General features: G+C 36.4%; 1 protein-coding gene across 7 annotated transcripts in view; it reads right to left on the bottom strand.

Moving 5' to 3' along the window:
• Positions 1-2282: 2282 nt before the first annotated feature.
• Positions 2283-21962, bottom strand: part of SNTG1 (syntrophin gamma 1) — a 336306-nt gene continuing 316626 nt past the window's right edge. For all 7 annotated transcript variants that reach the window (XM_033057852.2, XM_033057895.2, XM_033057903.2 and 4 more), the window contains 2 exons: positions 18370-18480; positions 2283-8609 (listed from right to left, as the gene is read on the bottom strand). In XM_033057852.2, the coding sequence (XP_032913743.1) occupies positions 8451-8609; positions 18370-18480 (270 nt within the window). In that variant the 3' untranslated portion in view covers positions 2283-8450. The remainder of the gene's footprint in view (positions 8610-18369; positions 18481-21962) is intronic.

The raw sequence follows: 21962 nt of genomic DNA, 5'->3' as shown, positions 1-21962 counted from the left end.
CCGGCAGGTGGGGCTGCCTGGCAGCGGGGGAAGCCCAGCAGAATCGGGGCCAGCAGCGTGGGAGAGCCCGGCGGTGCGGGGGCCTGCAGTGCCGGCCAGGGTGAGCAAACGCGGCGGCGGTGCAGACGGGAGGGGGCGACCGGCGAGCCCCGGCGGCGGCCCGCCCCGCCGGCAGAGCCTGGCAGCGGCGGCAGCCCTGCCGGCCGGGCGAGCAAACATGGCGTGGGGTGGCCGGTGTGCCTGGCAGCGGCGGCAGCGGCTGGCCCGCCGGCAGGGCAAGTAAACTCAGCGGCGGGGCGGCCGGCGTGCCTGCCAGCGGCGGTGGCGGCTGGCCCGCCGGCAGGGCGAGCAAACGCGGCAGTGAGGCGGTGCTGACGGGAGAGGGGGGCCAGTGAGCCCGGCGGCGGCTGCAGCACCACCCGGCTGGCCCCGTCGGCAACCATGAGCGGCCGAGCCTTCCTGGCCCCGCCCCGAGCCAGTAAAGCCTGCTATGCCGCGATCCTGTTACTAATTGGCCAATTTGTGAAAGCTGCGCATGGATTCTCGCTACGAACGAAAGTGCGGCTAATATTCGGGGTGCGGCTTATCTATTGACAAAGACAGCAACATTGTCGAGGCACCGGAAGTGTGGCTTATAATCCGTGCGGCTTGTATTCGTGAAACTACTGTACATAGCAATAATAACTATAGCGCTACAGAGAATAAATTATTTTGCTTCTGGTTAGAAAATTCAAAGGATATAATTTTCAATTTATAATGGAGATTGTGTTCGAAGAATACTTAAAAAAATACTACTACTTGATAGGTAAATGTAAGAATAACCTCTGTCAAAATACTGAAACACTAGACAACTACAAATTTATAATTGAAAAGGTATAAGTACCATACTTTGTTAACTGTTATTGGTCAGATGCACAGGTAAATGGATCATAATTCATTTCAAATTTTGCAATAATGAATTGCTGTAGGGCTTGGAGTAACAGTACAATAGCTGTGGAACGTAAGAAATATTAATTTAAAAATCTTATTCAAGGATAATATCTTAGGAAATTCTGATTACAAGAGATTTTCATTTGAGGTCCAAAATCTGTGGGGAAGACATAAAAATAGTGAGATTTAAAACGAATAATTCAAAAGAAGACATGTATTTCCAGAATAAACAAACCTTTCAGTCCTATATGAGTCCAGGTTCTTAATACCAAATATAGTTTGTAGTTAATGAGCAAATGAAAATGGTGGCTAAAAGAGAATTCCTGTACATTTGGAATATGCCTACTTCTAAGGTATTCATAACTGCAGTATTTTATGTTTGTCCTCACCTCTTTTTTTAAAGACCTCACTCCTTTCATTTGTGTCTGCCCTTTCACTTAAATGTGGTATAAAAACAAACGTGAGACACAGGAACCTAACTGATGTGGCAAAGCTATGTGTGGTTGTTAACCCACAACAGCCTAATCACTTCAGGGAATGAGGTCTGAGAATCTTTTTAACACAAAGTATTCATCACACTTTAAATTAGTTCATATTTTTCCCTTCTCCTCAAGTTGCTGAAAGGGTCGGGGTCACCAAAGATGATTTCCTTGGGTAGAGAGCTGAGGAAGGCAACCCCAGCCTCAGGGCCAAGAAAGCCCTGGGGAGTGCTTTTGGAAGGGCTGGGAGAGAAAGGTGACAGCAGCATTGTTGTAAGGAAGCTTACCTGGCTTTCCCACTCTGGAAGCACAAAAAAGGCATCAAAAATGTGCATGTGAGATGTGCACTGCAGATTCCCACCCTAAATTGCTGAAAAATTACAAAGGTGCCTAAATAAAGCAGGGACTTCCCATCTTCCAGCATCTCTTCCCTCAGCCAGGGAACATGACAAACAAAATTAAACTCATCCAAGTTGCTTTTGCTCTAGTAGTTGCAGCACCATTTGAAAACTGTTTGGTTTCAAAGATACCAAAAGTACCTTAAGGCACTGCAATATTGGGCCTAGGTTAATTCAAATCAATTAAGCTATTAAATGTCAATAGTAAAATAATCTGGTGGCTGGGTGATAGTTGTAGGTTGAGGTTCATAGCCAGGGAAGAGTGGGATATTTCCAAAATTTAAGTCAGGTGTTAAGTGTGTGACAGGAATTGTAGAAATGAACATATAAGTAAGGAATGGTCATTATTTCTATTAAATAAACCGTTGTTGGGAAACAACTTTACCATCCCAGGTTCTTCAAATATTTTATTGATTTCCCAAGTTTGGCTTTCAATGATATAAAACTCATACACTGTATGACTGAATGCAAAAGATTAGTTAAAAAAGTATTTATTTTCTATTTTTTTCTGCTATGTTCCATTACAAAAAGAAGCATAACAAAAACAAAACAGAAGATAGCATTTTATTAGTGGTACATTAATGAGCTTAAACAACTAGGTGACTTATGCTTGTCACAAATACATATTACAAACAATCACAAAACCTTAACTAAAAATGAAATAAATAATTTGAATAGCTTTTCTTAAATTTTTAATATTTATAAAATATATAGCACTTTCTATTACATTTTTTCAGTTATTTTAATCCATAACAAATTAAAATTTATGACATATATTGTAAATATGCTAAAGGGATAAGAATAATTAAAAAAATCCCTAAGTTCCTGGAGGTATGAAATAATAAATCTGTTAATGTTTATCAATTTATTATCATATATCCAGATTGTGCATACCCTGCAAAAATAGCCATTTCTTCAACTAATATACATATGTTTCTTATAGTATTGTAAGTTTTTAAATATAAAGCTTCATGGATGTATGCTTCTGTTTTACAGTTGTGCCTAATATGTAACTTTCATTTATATATACTGAATATATTCCATTAGTATATACTAATATATAGGCACATGCATATACACACACACACCCCGCCACACACACACACATTCATACATACACACAGCATTATATATTAGTATATACTGAATAGCAAAAGAATTTCTATAACAGACAGCTGGGATTCCTGGGGAGAAAGCTGTTGAAAGTGAAAGGCATGTATACCATGGCAAAAACTGACAAGGAGATGTAAATGAAAGCATTTGTTTTTACATTTTTCAATATATTTCAATAGACTAGGCAAGGTACTGTAATAATATACAGAATCTGAACAAAAATTTCTTTTTGTTCTAGTATTCCAATGTTTTTTCTTTATGATTCCAAGAGGATACGAACCACTGTCTCTGCTAAACTTCTTGAAAATGGAGCCTAGCAAGTAAAAATGTGTTGACACTATAGAATTTATTCCAGGAAAATAAAATAATTCCACTTAACAACCCTCCAAGTCAGGAAAGCACTTAAGCACAGATATGACTTTATTTGTTATAACCTGAAAGTTAATCACACACTCAAGCACTCTTACGCTTTTGCCATAATCCTTAACACTGTCCCCTGGCCATGTACAAGGTTTAGAGGCTCCATTATGTAGCTAAGTACAATTTTGCATCTGTCTGAGCAATTGGAGTGAGGGAACATGGAAGTGTGCATGGGGACCCCAGAGCCAATATTCAGGTGTGTGTTTGTGGCAGATGAGGAGAAAGATGCAGCAAGGAGAGGGCTGACCAGCATGGGGTAAGCCTGCTTGCAGCCAATACTGTCCTGGTGTGGTGAAGGAAAAAGTGACTGCAGAATAACCTGCCTGGGCAGCATCAGCCTTTTTCAGCTTCATTCTGCCCCTTGCTGCAGCACAGCATCCCCCTTCAGGCACTGAGCTCCAGGGTACCACACTGTGAAGCTCAGCTTTTTAGCTTTTTCTCCATGGTGCACAAGCAGCAGCCACTGCAGCCACAGAAATGTCTGGCACCAGGACCTGGCACTTGTGTTGATAGCATCTCAGAGGGTTTTTTCCTCTGGACTCATTTCAGCTGGGCTGCATGGTCTGAAAGCCCATCAGGACCTGGAACTGGGATGCTTGCTTAGTGTCATCCTGAAAGAAATAGCTCGTGCTTGAGGACTGCTCTGTGATAAAAAGAATTGCATGAGTGGCTGTAGGTAGGAGCCTGGCTTAAAAAGCACATTCCTGATAAAATGAAAACATTAAAGTAGAAGCACCTCTATTTCCTTAGAGAAAGAGCGAGAAAGAGAGACACATATATGTGCACTTTCAGAGTTCTTAAGCTATATTCCCACCTTGTGTTTCCCTTTTGAAGTGCCTGAAGTGCAACCGCAGGCATCTAAGACAGGTACTTAAATTTTGGGAACTTGAGTGAGTCTTTCATGTTTCCCATCATACTGAACTGGTCAGATGTGTGAGTCTTAAGCTCAGATGCATAACTGCCTGAGACAGAACTTTTTAAAATCAGCTTTAACTTTTTATCAGACACTAGAGTTTTTCGGAGACTAAACCACCACCTAAAGAAATAGAAAGTGAAATTCAGGGCTTAGGGTTTTCAATGTTAATAAAATTTCCAAAAGCTTTCTTTGAATTGCTGAGGAAGAATGAAAACTGATCTGAATTTCCAAGGGAAACAGTTTTACATTCTCAAGATCTCAAGTATTTTTTAACATTTTGTCTGATACAAGAAACATCTTGAGGCATTGAATAAGCCAAATCACATTTAAAGTAACAGGCTGCAGTGTTGACAACGACACGCTTAACCGTATACTTTGAGGTGTTCTGAAAAGTCTGTGCATTTAAAATAAATAAATATAATTTTGTGGACTCAAGAACTAATTTAGAAAACAAGATTTTTCATTATTCTTTTCTCAAAGCATATTGATACTGTGTATTATTGGTTCGCATTTCTAAGAATTCTAGTTTGAATGGAAAAAAAAATTAAATGACTGGTTTAAAAAAAAAAAATAGTCCACTTAAAACCAGCACTTCTCCTCAAAGTTCTTGATGCACCTAATTAACATAATAAAATGGCCAACAGCTAAAAATATGCTGATTTTTACTTCAAAGGTGCCTTTGTGCTACTGGAATGCAAAGCTCTTTTGAAAATATTTAACTGTAATTTTAAAAAGATGTAGAAAAATGAAACATATTCATTTATTGAATAAGTCAAGAATAAATGTATTCAAATTGGTAACACTTCCATAATAAAATTATGCTAACACTATAACCTAGCATATGATTAATTCTGTGAAGATCAGATAATCTAAAATTCCCATCATAAAGTAAAGCAAATCAAATCAATCCAAATATATTTAGTTATACTTAAGAGAACATATTTTTGGTATACTATATAACATCACTTCAATAGGCACAGAACTATAAAGAATTTTATTTATTAAACTTACTTGAAAGTATCATGACATAAAGAGAACAAATTACATATTATGCTACAGATTGTTTCTTTACTCTTTCTTGTTAAAATATTTTCTTTCACTTGAATACAGATTTTTAGTAAATGCTGATGGCTCATTATAATTCTGTTTGTTCATTGTTAATGGGTTGTGTTGACTTACAAAACACTTGTATTCATTATGTGTACTGTGTGAAATGACAGGCTGCAACATAAAGCCTGAGTTTTGACATATGCATATGGAGTTCACTATGCTTTAAATGTATGTATTTAAATGCAAAATGTAGCCATTTAATATGTTTTTAAAATTTTATTTTGGTGTTTCAGGATTAGTTATAACACAGAATTTAAAATTTTGCTTCTTTGGTTCAAGATTGAATTTCTGACCCATTTGCTTTGCAAGGGCAAAGTTGGACGCAGAGTCACCTCTGAATATCTGTGAGGTCACTGTACAAACCCTGCTGTATTTACAAATCAACACTGACCTGTAGTCAAAGTTATGACATCTTATATTCTCTCAATAACACTTTTCTTCTTGAAAATAAAAGTGTTGATGAAGCCCCATTAGTTTACCTCCTCAGAAAAACAACAGCAACAACAACAAAAATTTACAGCCTAATGTGTTTCTTCAATGTTCTGTATTTAATGCCCAGTTGCAAAAGTCTCAGTGATGAATGCAGGTGTTCGACAAGCAGAATTCTTGAAAGAGATCTTCAGGATACCCTGGTAGAGTCCCAAAAGCTCATACCATTAACTCCATTCTGCACAATGAGCATTTTTGTTTAAATTCTCTGTGGGTGGCTTTCATATAATGGAATCCCTTCATCTACAGAAATTTGCAATGACATACTTTGTGCTGGTTTGGGTAAATGCTACGCTCATTCAAGCACGTCTCTTAAACACCCCTCAGAACTGCACATCACATGAACAGTTGAAGGAAAAACACTCAACCAGCAGCCAATCAGTTTCAGACTCTGCTATTGCCAGCAGAGGTGGCAGCACACGGCCACACTGCTGGGACAGCTGAACGCCACAGTCAATCCACTGAAACTGGCAGGGTTATTTGGGAGCACTGAGAACTGCCATTAAAAGATATCAGGCTTCTCTTTTCAGCACTGTCAACACTTCTGACAAAATATGTGTTTCCAACTATATGCTTTCTAGACAAGGGCACTGCCTGAGTTATCATTGTCAAACCTCTTAAACTGTTATAGTTTTAGATTCAAAATATCTGGGGTTTGTGTCCCAAGCTTGAGATCCTATGCACAGCCATGGTAGTTTTAGCTGCCCTTCAGATATGATCTCCTTATTTAGGGACAATTCTTATAAAAAAGTTCATGATGGTGTCTATGAAAGATTGGATTTTGATGCCACTTAGAGTTCTAATAGCTGGATGTTACAACATTCCACTAAATTTAGGATGGAAAATAAATGTGTAGCCCTTGGAGGTATTCTAATAGGAAGTACATGTGTACTTCTTTCTCTTTGAAAGTGATAAAAGAGTTCCCCTCCCTCAAATATTTTCAGATTATTTGGAAGTATTATCAAATTAGCTCAGCTATACTTCAAAACAATGTTACTGTCACATATGTAAATCCAAATATTTCTAATGCAAAGCAAAAAAAACCAGAGACATTATTTGCTCCTACATTTAATTCATCTTTTGTCCCTGCCTTGCATTTTGATTTGTTCCCATTTGCATAAGCTCTCCTCTGGCTTCACTTTTGAAGTACCAATCATCTTAATACATAGAAAGGGATGTGATAGAATGTTTCTGCAAAACAAGGAAGATGGTGGCCCTATCTCATAAGTTTTTCTAACAAGTCTAAGTGGACGGGGAAAAAAGGCAGTTTTGATTTCAATACAATAAATAGAAATCCCAAAAACTACTTCTGAAAATGTATACCTTTTTTCCCTCATCTTCACGGGCGTGTGTCATAGTGTAAAATTAAATTATATTATAAAATTGCAATTAAACAAAGTTATTAATTTTAAATTTACAAGTTCTTTATGTTTCATCATTAAATGATACTCTGAAACTAGTATTTGTTCTAGAGCAATGTAATGGTCTTAAAAATCAAAGAAATTATGCATTCTTTAGTGTATTCTTTATTCCTGTCTTTTACAGTATTCTCTATTCCCATTTTTGTCTTTTATATATATATATATAAAATAACATTAAGAATTCAAAAGGCAAAATAATTTTTCAAACATAATGTAAAATGTCTATTTGTGGAGAGTTTAAATGGAACATAAGTTCTATCTATGATGTGAAATCAAGGTTAATCATGGAAACAATGTATTAAGTGGGTTGTCTGAAACAATTTCAAAATCTTGTGAACAAAGACTTAGATTTACGGTATTTAATTCTTAACATAAAATAAGGAGGAAATAAATAGATGAAACACTATTACTTGTACTTCCACTTAATTTATAAATAAATTAAATTAATATGCCATTAGTTTTACTTGAAGAGGGGCTTATCCATGAAAAAGTGTTTTTTTCTTTCTCTGGCTTGTTTGTTTTATTTTTAATGGTATCAGATCAGTATGGTTATACGCTTGCTGTTGTTACTGTTGATGAAGAGAACAAAATGGAAAAAGTAGCATGACTCCATGTGTAAACACAAGTATGGATTTACAACAGTGCTTAAAGTGCTTTCTTATTTGAAGAGGTACTTACACAAATGTCTTTTCATGCTTATCTCCTTTGTCACCATGTACTATATGCTTGCTCTCATTTATAATGTAATGATAGGGCATTATGTTCATACTCAGAGTTTAGTATATTGTCATAAAAAACATCTGAAAAGAGGAAAATGACAATTCTCTTTGTGTATTATTACAGCAATTTGAAAATTTTATTAAATACTCAAGTGCTTCATTTCGCCATTTATTCCTTTGCTTCCAATGTTGCTTAAAGCACTATGTAAGTACAAATAGATAATACTAAAAGCATATCCATCCTATTCTGGGGATTTGACTAGGATTATTTACTGATGTCTTGCAGAACTGAGATGAAGTTATGATCCCACGTGATCATTTATCTGCTGATGCTGCAAGATGTCTTGCCTCCAGGATTGGTTTCCACATACATGGTTCACCAAAGGTCTAAATCTTACGAATATTTATACATTTTTATGTCTAGTTGTTATGTGGCAGTGCTGTCATGGGGGATGTCAAGTAGTATACTTTAATTTCCCAGTACCAGAAGTTGTGGGAGCAGCAGAAGCTGTGGCTTGGCTGCCTACATACAAAGGGTCCAAACAAGCCACTTTGGCTGCAAAGAATGAGTGAATACAGTGAAGGACTGCAAACAGGTTAGAAAACTCCAGCTCCTGGAAGTGAAAAAAAAAGAAAGATTAAACATGAAACAGAACACCCCATGAACATATAACCAGGAATGAATCACTATTCCAACAGCAATAATTTTAATAGCTTGATGTAATTCTGCTTATGTGCCATACAATTCTCCTTTATTGGGACTTTGACTTTGAAAATTGAACATTCTCTAAATAATTGCTTGCAGGCTAAGATGGAGAAATTTCTGGATTAAGTGCCTTCACAGAAATATGAGATCATAGTACCTAAAGGGGAAAGAAAGTGACACTACATATTTTTTATTTTGCCTCAGGTTAACGCAAATCTGGCACTTTAGCAGGTTAAATTAGATAGAAACTTTATGGTTGCACTATAATAGTCTGCACTCCTTTAGACAACTACTATTTAACCAATGTACCCACAAAAATTAATAATGTTGCGTTCTACATATATTACATTTGTTCATCATGTCTCCTCACACCATCAACTATTAAATCACACTATTAAACAGCTGTTTTCTCACCTGATTCTTTAATATATATTTTTAAAAACAGAGGGCATATTATCAAAATGTGCTACTATCACACAGTGATAATTTGGATATGTTATTGGGCCAAAAAAGAAACATGCCTCATGTTTTAAATTTATTAAGAATATCATAAAAAATTCCTTATTTTTCTGCTTTAATTTACATTTGTTTGCAGTCCACTCAGCATGTGATTAGACTAGCTTGGAACATTTTTTAGACTCCACTAGAGAGGAAATAAATAAAACCATTTTTTTCACATATATAAATTTGTTCCTTTACGTCTAATTGACTTCATCGGATCAATTCTTTTGGGTTATTTTCAGGATGTGTTTTTGAAGCTGGTATTTAATCAATAACTATCTGTTGTATTTGAAAGCAATTGTTGAAAGCACTTCAATACATATAAGTCTAAGTAAAGTAGTACAGATTTTACATCTTTCTGCTTTGATTCACTTTCCATACAGATTTCTTCACTGCACCATGAAGCCAATAATTGCTATCTGTGGTGTATTCTACTTGTCTTTCTGTCTAGCATTGGCATTTCCAGGCTATATTGTGCCAGGATTTTGCTGTTTTGTTTAAAAGAATATTGAAAATGCGAATTCAACGAAAACTGCTGAATCTCTCAAATGACATCAACCTGCAATTTTCTGTCTCTTGAGATTTCCTGGAAGAGATTGCTTCACAGAATACATGGAGACATTCACAAATCCCTTATGGGTGAGAGACAACAGTGTGAAAGCAGACAGCTGGATGTGCAGTGTCCGGTGATGTACTGAATAGGTGAAGCTTTGTACAGGTCTCCTACAGACTCAGAAAATGTCCTTCAAAGATGCTCAGAAATAAATTGATAAAATCCCATGAGGTTCTTTAAACTCCCCTGGATGACCAATTCTCAATAAAGAAGATAAAGTTTATGCCAAGTTTCACAAACCTGCGCCAGCTGTTTCAACATTAAAAAAAAAAAAAATCCATTTAGAGACATTCTCAGTTATAAACCCAGACAGAAGAGCAATTTTATCACTACGTCAAAGTGAATTTTTTCCTCCCTCAAATTTCAAAATAAGAAAATTTATCATTAATAAGAAAACAATGGTCATTTAAAGATGAGGAAACAAGGAATTATGGAAACTATAAGTCATTGGAATTAAGTTACTTTTAAACTAACTTCATTTTAATAATATATTTATGTACCCTTTTAGTCCTATAAAAACATACCTGAAGCTTAAGGGAATAAATATTTAGCGGAACAGTGTAATATTTTTAGTATCAATTGCATGTATTATCCATAGAAAAACTACAGTTCCCCTTACGTCTCAACAAGATAACCATACTAAAACAAATGTTACATTTGAGAATTGCTCAAGTCAATTAGGAAATGCTACAAGCTGAACGTTGTTACTATCATAATTACAGCTACTGGATACTGAATTTTCACAGTGGATGAGTATAATTATTACCAAGAGTTATCACAGCTGTTTCTGCAATAGGAACACATCAGGAATATCCACTGCTCAATTGACCATCAAGGGAAATGGGTGAGGTTAAAGAACACCTCTGAAGGTCCCACTTGATAACTATTATCAATTGTAATGATACAACACGGAATACCTTGACTAAAAATAAAAGCACTAAGAAGCCAGCAAATACTGGGTTATTATTTGCAATGAAACACTATTCCTATTTCAATGAAGACATGCATTTTTAACTGGAAATTAAAGCAATGTGAAGCACAGTAGGCTGACTGGTATGTGGCAAGTACATGCAGGTATGATTAATGGCTGCAACTCAGTTCCCAGAAGCCTGATTGATGGGAACAGGATCTATCAGGAGCAACACTTTTCAGGCAGATTAGCCTAATCACAAGAAACCTTAACAAACAGATAGGACTCCGTGTAGAGCTGCTGACAAAGACAAAACATGCCCTCACTTCTGCTGGGAACTTGCACTTTTAGGTGTCTCCAGGTTGGCACTACTGCCAGCAGAAAGAGGGGAACCCACAGGCTCTTGTGCACACCCAGCCACCCTGGCTGTTTCTGTGGAGACTTTGTCCTCAGCCATACTTTTGTCTGAATACACTTTCCTCTAGGCAGGGTAGTGTGCATTGCACACACAATCCAGATGAAGTTTCAAGTGAACAAACAGACAAACTTCAAGAAACCTGAAAAAATATGCAGTTAAGCCATTGAAGTTGATACCAGTAGGGAAAGTCACATGCTCTGAATCCTCCAAAAAGCAAATAAATTGTAATTTCAGCCACACCTACTTGTCCGTGCTCAAGTACACAATCTACTATTATTACAATTTCCAGACTGTTGCTTGTACACCTCACCTAAGACCCTACTCTCCCAGGAATAACAGTGTACCCTCTGGTCTTCAAATTGTCTTTCTAAGCTATCTCTTTATTAAACTGCTCTAACCCTACATTGTTGTCACTATACCAGACACTTCCAGATAATTAACCTGAAGTTCTGCAATTCCTGCTGAAGACAACATAAGTGGGCAAAAAAGCATGTGAGAAAGATGCAGTCATTGAGAAGGTCAGAAGTATATTGGAATTTGAGTAGCCTTTAAAAGAAGAAATCTGGATTGAAAAGACAAAGGAAAGAGAAAAAAAGCATTTTCCCAAAAGAAAACAAACAAACCCCAGAAATCTCTTATTGCATTGTATTATACATATATTATGTAGTATGATACAACTATATAAATTATATATTTATGAAATCCAGCAACTGTAGGCTTTGAAATACCCATGGCATACTTAAAACAAAGTCTCCTCTTTCATCCATATATAAACTGCTGGTAAGAGAAGATATTTGTTCATCAAAAAAGGAGACCATACATAGTCTCTCTATATTTGCATAGAATCTGAACTAAAATAGATATTAGATCAATAATCCGTGTGCAAGACATGGGGAAACTAAAAGCTGAACCACATAAACCAACACAAATGAGAAATCTGAACTCAAAACTTCTGTAACTGCAACTGAGCAATCACTCTATAAAAATCTTAAGGATGTATACTTATAACCCATTTAAAGATGGTACTCTAAATGTGAAGAGCACTGTGATGCACACAGAAAAACCCTCAAGGCTAAGAACAAGGATTAATTTTAAATTGCATTTTGGAGAACACTTTAAATGTGCAGAAATGTCAGTCTGGAAAACATGCAAGAACCCATCAAGTCACCTTGCAACAGTAGAAAGTGGGTATTTTGTTCATAACAATGTGATCAGTAGTCATTCAGGATATTTAGATTAGATTTCTGTACAAGATAATTTCAAGTACAAATTAATTGGCATTAATTAATACTAAGGTAGTATTAATTAATACTAAGGTAGTATTAATTAATAATGAGATTAATGTGAAATCCTTGAAGTTAAACTTCTTCCTTTGCTCATGCCATATCTGTGCCTTCTTTGGTTTTCCATATTCAAATAGATGAAGAACATTGACTAGACCTTCACCTTGATAAATTTATTTTTGTAGCCACTTCAGTTTTGTACTGCTCCTCTTAGGAGTTCAGCCAATCTGTGAACAAAAGCTCACCTGATGCAGTACAGCAGTGACCTTTCCTGAGTTTTTCTTAGAGAAATGTTGCACTGCAAGTCGGGGGAGGTGAAAGCACATTCTGAAGTGTGGCTTTTGAATCATCCATGTTTTACCAAGCTTGGAGACCCTCAGTTCCCTGTTTGGTGAAAATTCAGTAATGCAATAAGATGCTGATTTTTACACACATCACTTACTCCTATGGAGGCATATGCTTATATCTTATATCTCGAAACAGGAGCTCACAAGATTTAAGGTACTATTCTTTTTTTTTTTTTTTTTTTTTCCCAGAAAAGTCTAATACTTAGATAAAATTGAAGGCCACAGCACTCTGAGTTTATTACAGTCGTTAGATTGTGTATCACCTCTGGAAGCTGCTGTGATGCTGTTGAATTAAACTACAGCTAAATTAACAGGTAAACAGATAAATAACTAGATAGGAAGGTCTAAGTGAATCCCTTTGGGCCTTGCAGAGGCAGAGAAAGCTTTGCCCTTCTGTGCTTAGGTTCATTTAACCCAAACCAAACAGCTCAGTAAGAACAAATACAGGGACACATTTTCTCCACATTCTGTCAAGATGACAGCTCTGTTTTGTAGCTCTCACCCGTAAAAATGTTGTCGCCCTGAGCAAACTTGTGCCATATCTCCTGCTGGGAGACAACCTACAGATTGGAATACCCAAGGGGTATCAGTGATTAATGTTGCCCTTAAGTGGTTTTCTCGTCAGAAACCACACAGACCTTGCCATAGATACCTTTAAAGTTAGGGGTTTGCTTTAAGGCACCCTGCCATTGACCCACAGGTGTGACCTATGGTAATCATTGTTCAGCTTTTATGACTGGAACTGCTTAAGTCCATGAGGAAGCACTTCTTTTACTCTACATTATATATCCTTAGAGTAACATGATTTAACTTAGAGAGAAGCCAAACAAAAGCATGAGTACAATGTGTCTACAGAAAAAAAGGCAGTATTTGAAATGTGTAAATACCTAAAATTATTTTAAAGGTGAAAGGAACTATATTGGAAAATTAGTTAAACTGTGCCTTAATCCATAGCACATGCTGTATGTCTCAAACCATGCCATTTTTAATTTTTTAAGTCAGGCATGAAGCACACAAAAAATTTTAACAGTATTATAAAAAAATTAGCTATTCACTTTCTTTCACATAGGAATATAAACTCTGGTGGTGTTTTTCTCAAAACCAAACCAAACCAAAAAAACCTAACTGATGAATGTATGTGGCACTGGACTTTATCCCAAAATGTATTTTTCCCAGGTTTTTCTAACATTAATACTGATATCTCTGCATATTTCACCAGAATACGCAGGAGATGCTGGACAATTATGAAGATAGTATGGCTAAAATTTAAAATACTGATGCATACCTATTGTTTTTCCCAAGCAATGTACATCTACAAGTTGGAAAGCATTTCTAGAATAATAACAAATTTATCTAAGCTTGGATCAGGATTCAATAGCTGAGCATTTTGATTCTACAGATCATGAATAAATGTTCTAAAGCTAAAGGGTATTATCGTACAGGTTCAACATGCCATAATCACATCTGGGAAAGCATGAGATACACAAAATTTTCAGCATTATAAATCAAGGAAGACAGGGAGAATTTGAATTTTGATAACTCATATTTTTTTGTGAAGCTATTATATAGAATCATAGAATCTTTTAGGTTGGAAAGGATGCTTTTTGAGTCCAGTGCTTAATCCAGCACTACCAAGCCCACTACTAAACCATGTTCCCAAGTGCCGCATCCACATATCTATACTATCCCTGTGGGGAGGGTGATTCCCCCACTTCCTGGAGCAGCCTATTCCAACAATTGACAACCCTCCTGGTGAAGATATCGTTCCAATATCTAACCTATACCTCCCCTGATGCAACTTGAGGCCATTTCATCTGCTCTGATTACTTGATACTTATGCGAACAGGCTGATCCCACCTGGCTACAATCTCCTTTCAGGCAGCTGTAGAGAGCAGTGAGATTCCACCACAGCCTTCTGTACTCCAGGCTGGACAACCCCAGCTCCATCAGCTGCTCTTCATCAGAGTTGTGCTTCAGACCCTTCACCAGATCTATTGCCCTGTTCTGGACTCACTTAACCACCTTAATGTTCTTTTTTTAGTGAGTGGCCCAAAAGTGAACACAGTATTTGTGGTGTCTGGAAAGTTACCTGCTACCCCCTGCTTCCACATTGCTGATGGGAATGAATAAGTAAATAACCCTAATACATTGGTGGAATGGCTCTTCAAATTTTTGGTTTGATTCTCTGCTGAGTTCTCCATTCACTACATTTTGATTGTTCCCTGTGTATTGTAACTCAGTAAAAAAAGAATAGAATCATAAAGAAAATGTTACAGCAGTGGGTCTCCAGGCCAGCTGCACCACATGGCTGCATTTAACAGGTGATGATAACTGTGGCATGAATATTCATCACAACCTTTAACAGATGTTTTACAAAATTTCCACCCTCTGATTTCAAATGAAGCCTGCATACAGTATTCATGAAATCTGGCATTACAAATATTTCTGAAAATCTGATTAACATTTCCTAATGACTCAACAGTTCTACAAATAGTTGTATCGCTGTATCTCTAATTCAGGAATGTAACGCAAAAAAATAGAGGCCAGACCATTCCACTTCTCCTATGAAAGATTTAAACGATACAGAAGGGGGTTATCCACAAAATTGTAAGCCAACCAGTGTTGAAAATGTAAGAACCAAAACCCTTCATATTCATTTTACAGACACATTTATCTACATTTCTTAGACTTAGTAACATACTTAATATGTAAACAAATTGGAATGGATAGAAAGGCTCATTATAAATGCCACAGCACCTTCCACAGACAATACAACCTGATATTTTTGCATATAGTAGATATGCCTTGATCATCATGGAAATTAATTACAATTTAAAAAATTTTTATTAACAAATGAAGTAATGTGAAAGTTTATAGTAAAGAGCAGCAATCAGGGAACATGACAGCATCTTAATAAGCATGCTAGGAGGTTTGTATAATACTCTGGCTTCATAAGCGTATGGTAGCATTTCTACCTTAATAAAAGTTTGGCAGAATCTTCTAGAACTCAATTTGAGTGGAAGTAACAATAGATACAATAAAGGCACCAGGATACCTCTAACGTCCAACATACCTATGCATCTCTAAATGATTTAGATGACAGCTATAATTCAAATCATGAAAAAAAAGCTTTTGTTTTCAAAATCTATATTTTATTCCTTGGTTTTATTTTTTAAATATGTAATCCAGTATTAAAAATATATTCCAGATTTACCAGTTAAAAAACCAAAAAAGCAAACAAAACTAAAACCCCCAAAATCCCCAAACACCCCAATAGTGTGCTGTTCTTGGACTCCTATGAATTTTTGTTAGTGCTAAAATTGTGTGTTAATATGACAGCAATAGCAGACAGATATTAGAAAAATAATGATGACTTCCATCCTTCATCTGTACATAAAAGCAGGATAAAAGGTTACAATTACTCCCTTGAGAGAAAACCACCCTCACGACATTAGGTTATACTGTATTGTCTTATTAGAGTTGAAAAAAATTCTATACTAGTAAAAATACTTCTGAAGGAAATCAGAAATAAGAACATTTATCTTTGAGATGCAGCAGAACACAGAAGTATTAAAACCATGGTCCCCACATTTTATTGCCACTTTTTTAATGGGAACTCTTACATGCCTTAATTTTATTGAGTAAAACACTCAAAATCAAGCAAATAGCTGCTAGGTAGAAAATATTTAATATCAAGCAGAAATAAACATGGAGGAAGATATTTAATGTAGCTATTGGCATTTAAACACTTAAATATCCCCAAAATGATGCATTTTTTTCTTTATGTATTTTATAATAGTCTACATATTTGGCACTTATAGACAATTTATTTAACAGTTTCCTTTTTGCTCATGGAACCATTTTGTTACCACGTTCATTCATCAATTTTCTCTTTGACATGGGCAGGAAAAACATTAGTAATTTCACGATTATAAGCCGCACTGACTATAAACCGCACTTCTGGGTTTCAGCAACTTTTCATTCTTTGTCCATATATAAGCCGTACCTGATTATAAGCTGCACGTTACAATACAGACTGTGATAAAAGGTATCTATTCTATCACCATCTGTTGAGGGTGGGGACAGTGATCCTTATCTCAACGGCAGATAATCTGCTAATGGGCCATCCATTGAAACCAGGCAGGGCATTGTTCTTTATCTTTTCACAACCCATCCTTCCTCCAGAGAGTCATTTTCTGCTAATGACCCATTGAGTCCCACTGTGTGACTGATAAAATTACTGCATCCCATTGGAAGTTGCTCCAGCTAGGGGAAGAGCCCAACATTTCTTACCAAGATAAAAACAGAGGTTTTGGGACACTAAGGGAGCCCCTTTCTCCACTGGACTCCAGAGGAAAACCAGATTTCTGCACATCACCACTGGACCTCCGGAAGGAAACTGCACCTTGTACAGGAGCACTGCTCCAACTGAGCCACATCTGTCACTGCAGAAGGATGCAACCACCATTTAATGGGACTGCTACCAACACCCTGCCTGACAGGGTGTCAGGTTGTACTCTGACTTTGTCAGGGTTTGGAGTTTGTTTCTTTGTAGTACTGTATTTCTATTTTAATTTCCCTAGAAAAGAACTGTTATTCCTAATTCCCATATCTTTGCCTGAAAGCCCCTTGATTTCAAAATTATAATAATTTGGAGGGAGGGGCTTTACATTCTCCATTTCAAAGAGAGGCTCCTGCCTTTCTCAGCAGACACTTATCCTCCAAACTAAAACAGCAACTTTTTGTTCTTTGTCCATATACAAGCCGCACCTGATTATAAGCCGCACTTTGGGTTTGGACCAAAATTTTAGTCAAAATGGTGCAGCTTATAATTGTGAAATTACTGTGTACTTTAAAAGCAAAGCTTAGTCATTGAAAAAAAATAGTCTTTAGGTTTAGACTAAAATTTGGGTTCTAGTCAAAAAAGAACTTTGACTCAGACTCTAAGGCAGTTCCAATCATCACAGATCTGGGGAGATCACTTCTCACACACATTAGGACAGTAAATGCCCTTATTCCCACAAGAAATAAGCTGAAGTAAGCTTATTGACTACTGTTTCCATGAATTAACTCTTGAGTCAAAAGTACAATCTGCAATAGAACTTTTCTGATTTTGCATTAGACAGAGACAGAACTTCAGTCTTGTTAGGAAATATGTATTTAATCCCCACTTTATTTTCCTTCTGAGAAGATGAAAACAAATTTTCAACCCTTGCTTGAGTTTTGCTCCCAGGTTGACTTAAGGCACATAGTTTTCCACCATTTTTCATGATACAATTATAGAGTGAAAAAACAGGCTACTCAAGCTCTCAGATTAGCTTTATCATGACAAGCAAAGTAGAGAGTTGGAAAATATCCCTAAACCCATATATCCCATAAATCCTTTTATTATTTTAAAATCTAATTACAACTTGTATAAGGCTTTTAACTTGATAAAAGTAACTTGTTCAGTTTTCTTTGCATTCATTAGTTTTCTTTGCATTCTTTGTGCATTACCCTAATATTTCCAAGTAACTTAGTTTATTATACTTCCCTGGTCCCCTAGCTGCTTTGAAAATTGCATATTGCCTTTATACAAACAATGTTTTTCTTTTACCTTTGCTTCAATTTGTTTAGTATCTTGGTTTTGGAACAAAAATTTGATTTTGCTCTTCCCATCATCTGAAGAACCTTTGAGCTGGGAAAACTTGTACCTCCAAAGCACAGCCTAAAGGGGAAAAAATAAAACAAACCAAAATATAAAAAATCATACACAAACAAGTCAGTGTAGTTATCATTGAAAATTGTATTTGAAAAAGTTGATCTCTTTGCAAGGAAAGTTTTAACACCTCTATGGTACATAATTAAATATATTTAGTGGTTTGTGGTCATATATTCCTTTAATCACATGGTCATATTATATTTTGGCAGTGCTTGAATAACACCTGTCAGACTACATTTGTGAAATTTGCCCTGAAATTCTTTTATCTATAATTTAATACCGATTATACAAATAAGAGAAGGATTTTTTCCACTGATGATCCCTACTGGATTCCCTACTCTGTCTGAAGTGCTGATCTGACATAAAAGCCCCCTCTCTCCATACTAAAAAAAATATATATTTTGAAATGATAAAATAACAAAAGAAAGCTCTTTAATGAGAACATATTTTGAGTTTATTTTATGAGAGCTCTAGTGAGGAATTATTTCTAATGGTATCAATGACCTTTCAAGTAACTATATTGTGATTTTCATTGTATCTTGTTGAAAAAGACACGCTTTACAAAATACATATACAATTAATAAAACTTACAGGTGTCTAGAAAAATGTCTGTTTAAAATTTTAACTAGTGTGGATTTATGTAGAAAAAACAATTTTAAACTACTCTGCTTAAAAATGGAAAAGCTCTATTTTTGTTGTAAGTCTTTTCAAGCTCATTTAAAGGTATCAACCACCCCACAGATATTTTAGATTGTTAAAATTTTTCATTGCAATTCCAATAGAATTTCACAAAATTAGGAGGTCATAATCACATGCTATTACTTTGATGAACACTAATTTCACAGGCATGGGACAACACAGCAACTTAAGGCAACCCTTTTGTATAAGGGTTTTGAAATTATTTCCTCCCAATGGTGTAAGATGATATTTTCATCTGTGCCTTTAGTCTTTATCTATGAACGATTTACTGTCTACTGGGAATTAAACAGAATATGGGGGAGGTCAGAATTTTAACTGCCCTAAATCTATGCAGGTCTCTTTGCCTCAGGATGTGTTGGTCCCTTTATGTCAAAGACTGGTAAAAATCTCGACCCTACACCAAGTTGAATAAAGTTTGTTGTGTTTGTCTTAGCAACCTGACAAGAAAAGAAACCGCAAGGACAGTATCTTAACTGTGCACTATACAAAAAACAAGTGCTAGAATTTTTCAGAATTTTTCTCCAAAATTGTGTCTATATTGTTCCCCTTCCAGATGCAAAAAAAGAACCCTAGTCTCAGCACCAGTTTCCTTCGCTGTGTGTATGTGACAGGTGAGCTCCCATCTGCCATAAACAGAGTTAAGGACATTCTGTTTCACATAAACTAGAGGAATTTGGCAGTTTATGTGAAAATATATCCTATTTGTTTCAAATGTTGTCCTCCTCTGCCCACCAATCTGTGCTACAGAAAATAGAAAACCTTCCCTCATTTCTATGTGTGTGAAACTCCTTCAATGCTGTTTGATCAAGGATGTTTATTTATGTTGTACAAATAGGGAGGTAAAACCAAAACAAAGCAAAACGATCCAGTATATAACATCATTCAGGTGGCTATATTCCTACCTGCTTTGTAAACTCTTTTTTTTTTTTTTACAGACCTACAAACTCAACAAATCTTGTCAGAAGATCAAAATCATTGCCTTTCTGCAGGGACAGCAAATCTACTTAAGTGTGTCATTTCCTGGATGAGAAATGTAAAGGGCACTGATTGTCTTATCATCTCAGGAGAAAACAATCAAAGCAATGAGCTATCATCTTTCACTTCTCTGATGATATATGGAGAGGTCAGGAGAGAGATGCAGCATTAACAAGGACCCTTAGATGTGCAGGCAAAATCCCAGGGTACCTGGCCTTATTCCCAGTCAGATTACGTTTGAATGAAGATGAAGGATGTATAGAACTGAGGTACTTTGACATTTCCATGCAGCTTTACCATGCACTTCATTCCCATTCAGAGGAAAGAGAATGACAGTCACACCAAACATCATGTACTACTCAGGAACACTCTTCAATTTATGCATAACATTGGTTTTGGAGACTCCTACTCACAAGGGCTCTTACTTAAGAAGACTGCAAAATCAGGTCTATAGTGTGAAGAGAACTAATCCCAACAAAACTGCGCTTCATCAAGACATTAAAACACGCTCCTAAAACTGACAGTCTCTGCAGAGACAATTAAATACTCTTCATCTAAAGTGTGAGGAGGAGAAATGCTATTGACAATGCATGAAATGATTCCCATTTCCCAGGAAGAATTCTCTGCTCCTTTTGAGTGATCTTCCACACACTTTCCCTCAAAGCTGTCCACAGGAGGGAGAGGTCATTTGCATTAAAAAAAATACAGAAATGTTGTAAGCTTTAAGTTACTAAGTCGGGAATACAAAGTATTTCAAGCTAGTCAGCCTGGCTACTCCTTTTTCTAGAGAATCTCTGAATAACAGATCCTACATCCTGATTTAAAATGGAGAGAACTGGCTCATTATGGTAGAGTCTGGATGGGCGTCTACAATAAACTATACATTAAAACTGTAACAGATAGCTTAAACCACTTAAACTATATGTGCAAATTCTATACAGAAAAAACTGGGTAAATTAATCATATGCCCAGTAAAATGCATTTAAATCCTTTCTCCTACCAAAGAGGCTGAAGTGCTGCCCTGTGCTGCCAGAACTGCACATTTTGTATGTATAGCACATGCATAAGGGATACAGAATGTTGTGACTGCAGTCACATTGCTCTTAAAATAAAGTATCTTGGGCATGATTGGATTAATTTCTCTGGTTGCATATGTTCTGAGTGTGCCTCTTTTCTTCTTTTCATTTCCATTGCTGCAAAATGCATAAGCAGTGAACAGGGACCAGACCTATCCACTTTCAGTGACTACTTCAAGTAAGAAAGGAGAGACCAGATCTATGCCCTGAGCACCAGTTTTACACAGATGTGTAACTACAGCAGTGACATTAACACGAGAGAGTTTCATGTATTATCTTTCATGATCTTTTGGGCTGACTTCAGTGTTACAGTGTTCACTGTGGTTACTTTTCCAAATTCTAATTTTAAAGGCTAATTCTCCTGCATTAGGCATAGGTATCCTTGGGAATACTGATCTAACCACTGTCAGTCATTATTTTTTTAATGTTTTTGAATATCAGGGTTCCTCAGAGCCATCTGTTGAACAGTTGCCTCAGAAAGTTAACATAGGTTGTAATAATTTTGTACAAATATATATATATATATGTATATATGTTGACTTTTAACCAATAAGTACATTTGTAAAACATGCTGGCTTTTTCCAAAATTTTCAAACAGCTAAAAGCGTGTCACATAAAATATTTCTAAATCAGTTTTCAGGACTTATGGAATACAAGCAGAAGTACTTATTGGTTTGAAGGCGCAGTGCTACTGCACTCAACACTCACAGGGCTACTTTTAGCTGACTAAAACAGCCT

The sequence above is a fragment of the Catharus ustulatus genome, chromosome 1 (genome assembly GCF_009819885.2).
Source record: "Catharus ustulatus isolate bCatUst1 chromosome 1, bCatUst1.pri.v2, whole genome shotgun sequence".
NCBI classification, from domain to species: Eukaryota; Metazoa; Chordata; class Aves; order Passeriformes; family Turdidae; genus Catharus; species Catharus ustulatus.
This window is presented reverse-complemented; position numbering and strand designations above follow the sequence as displayed.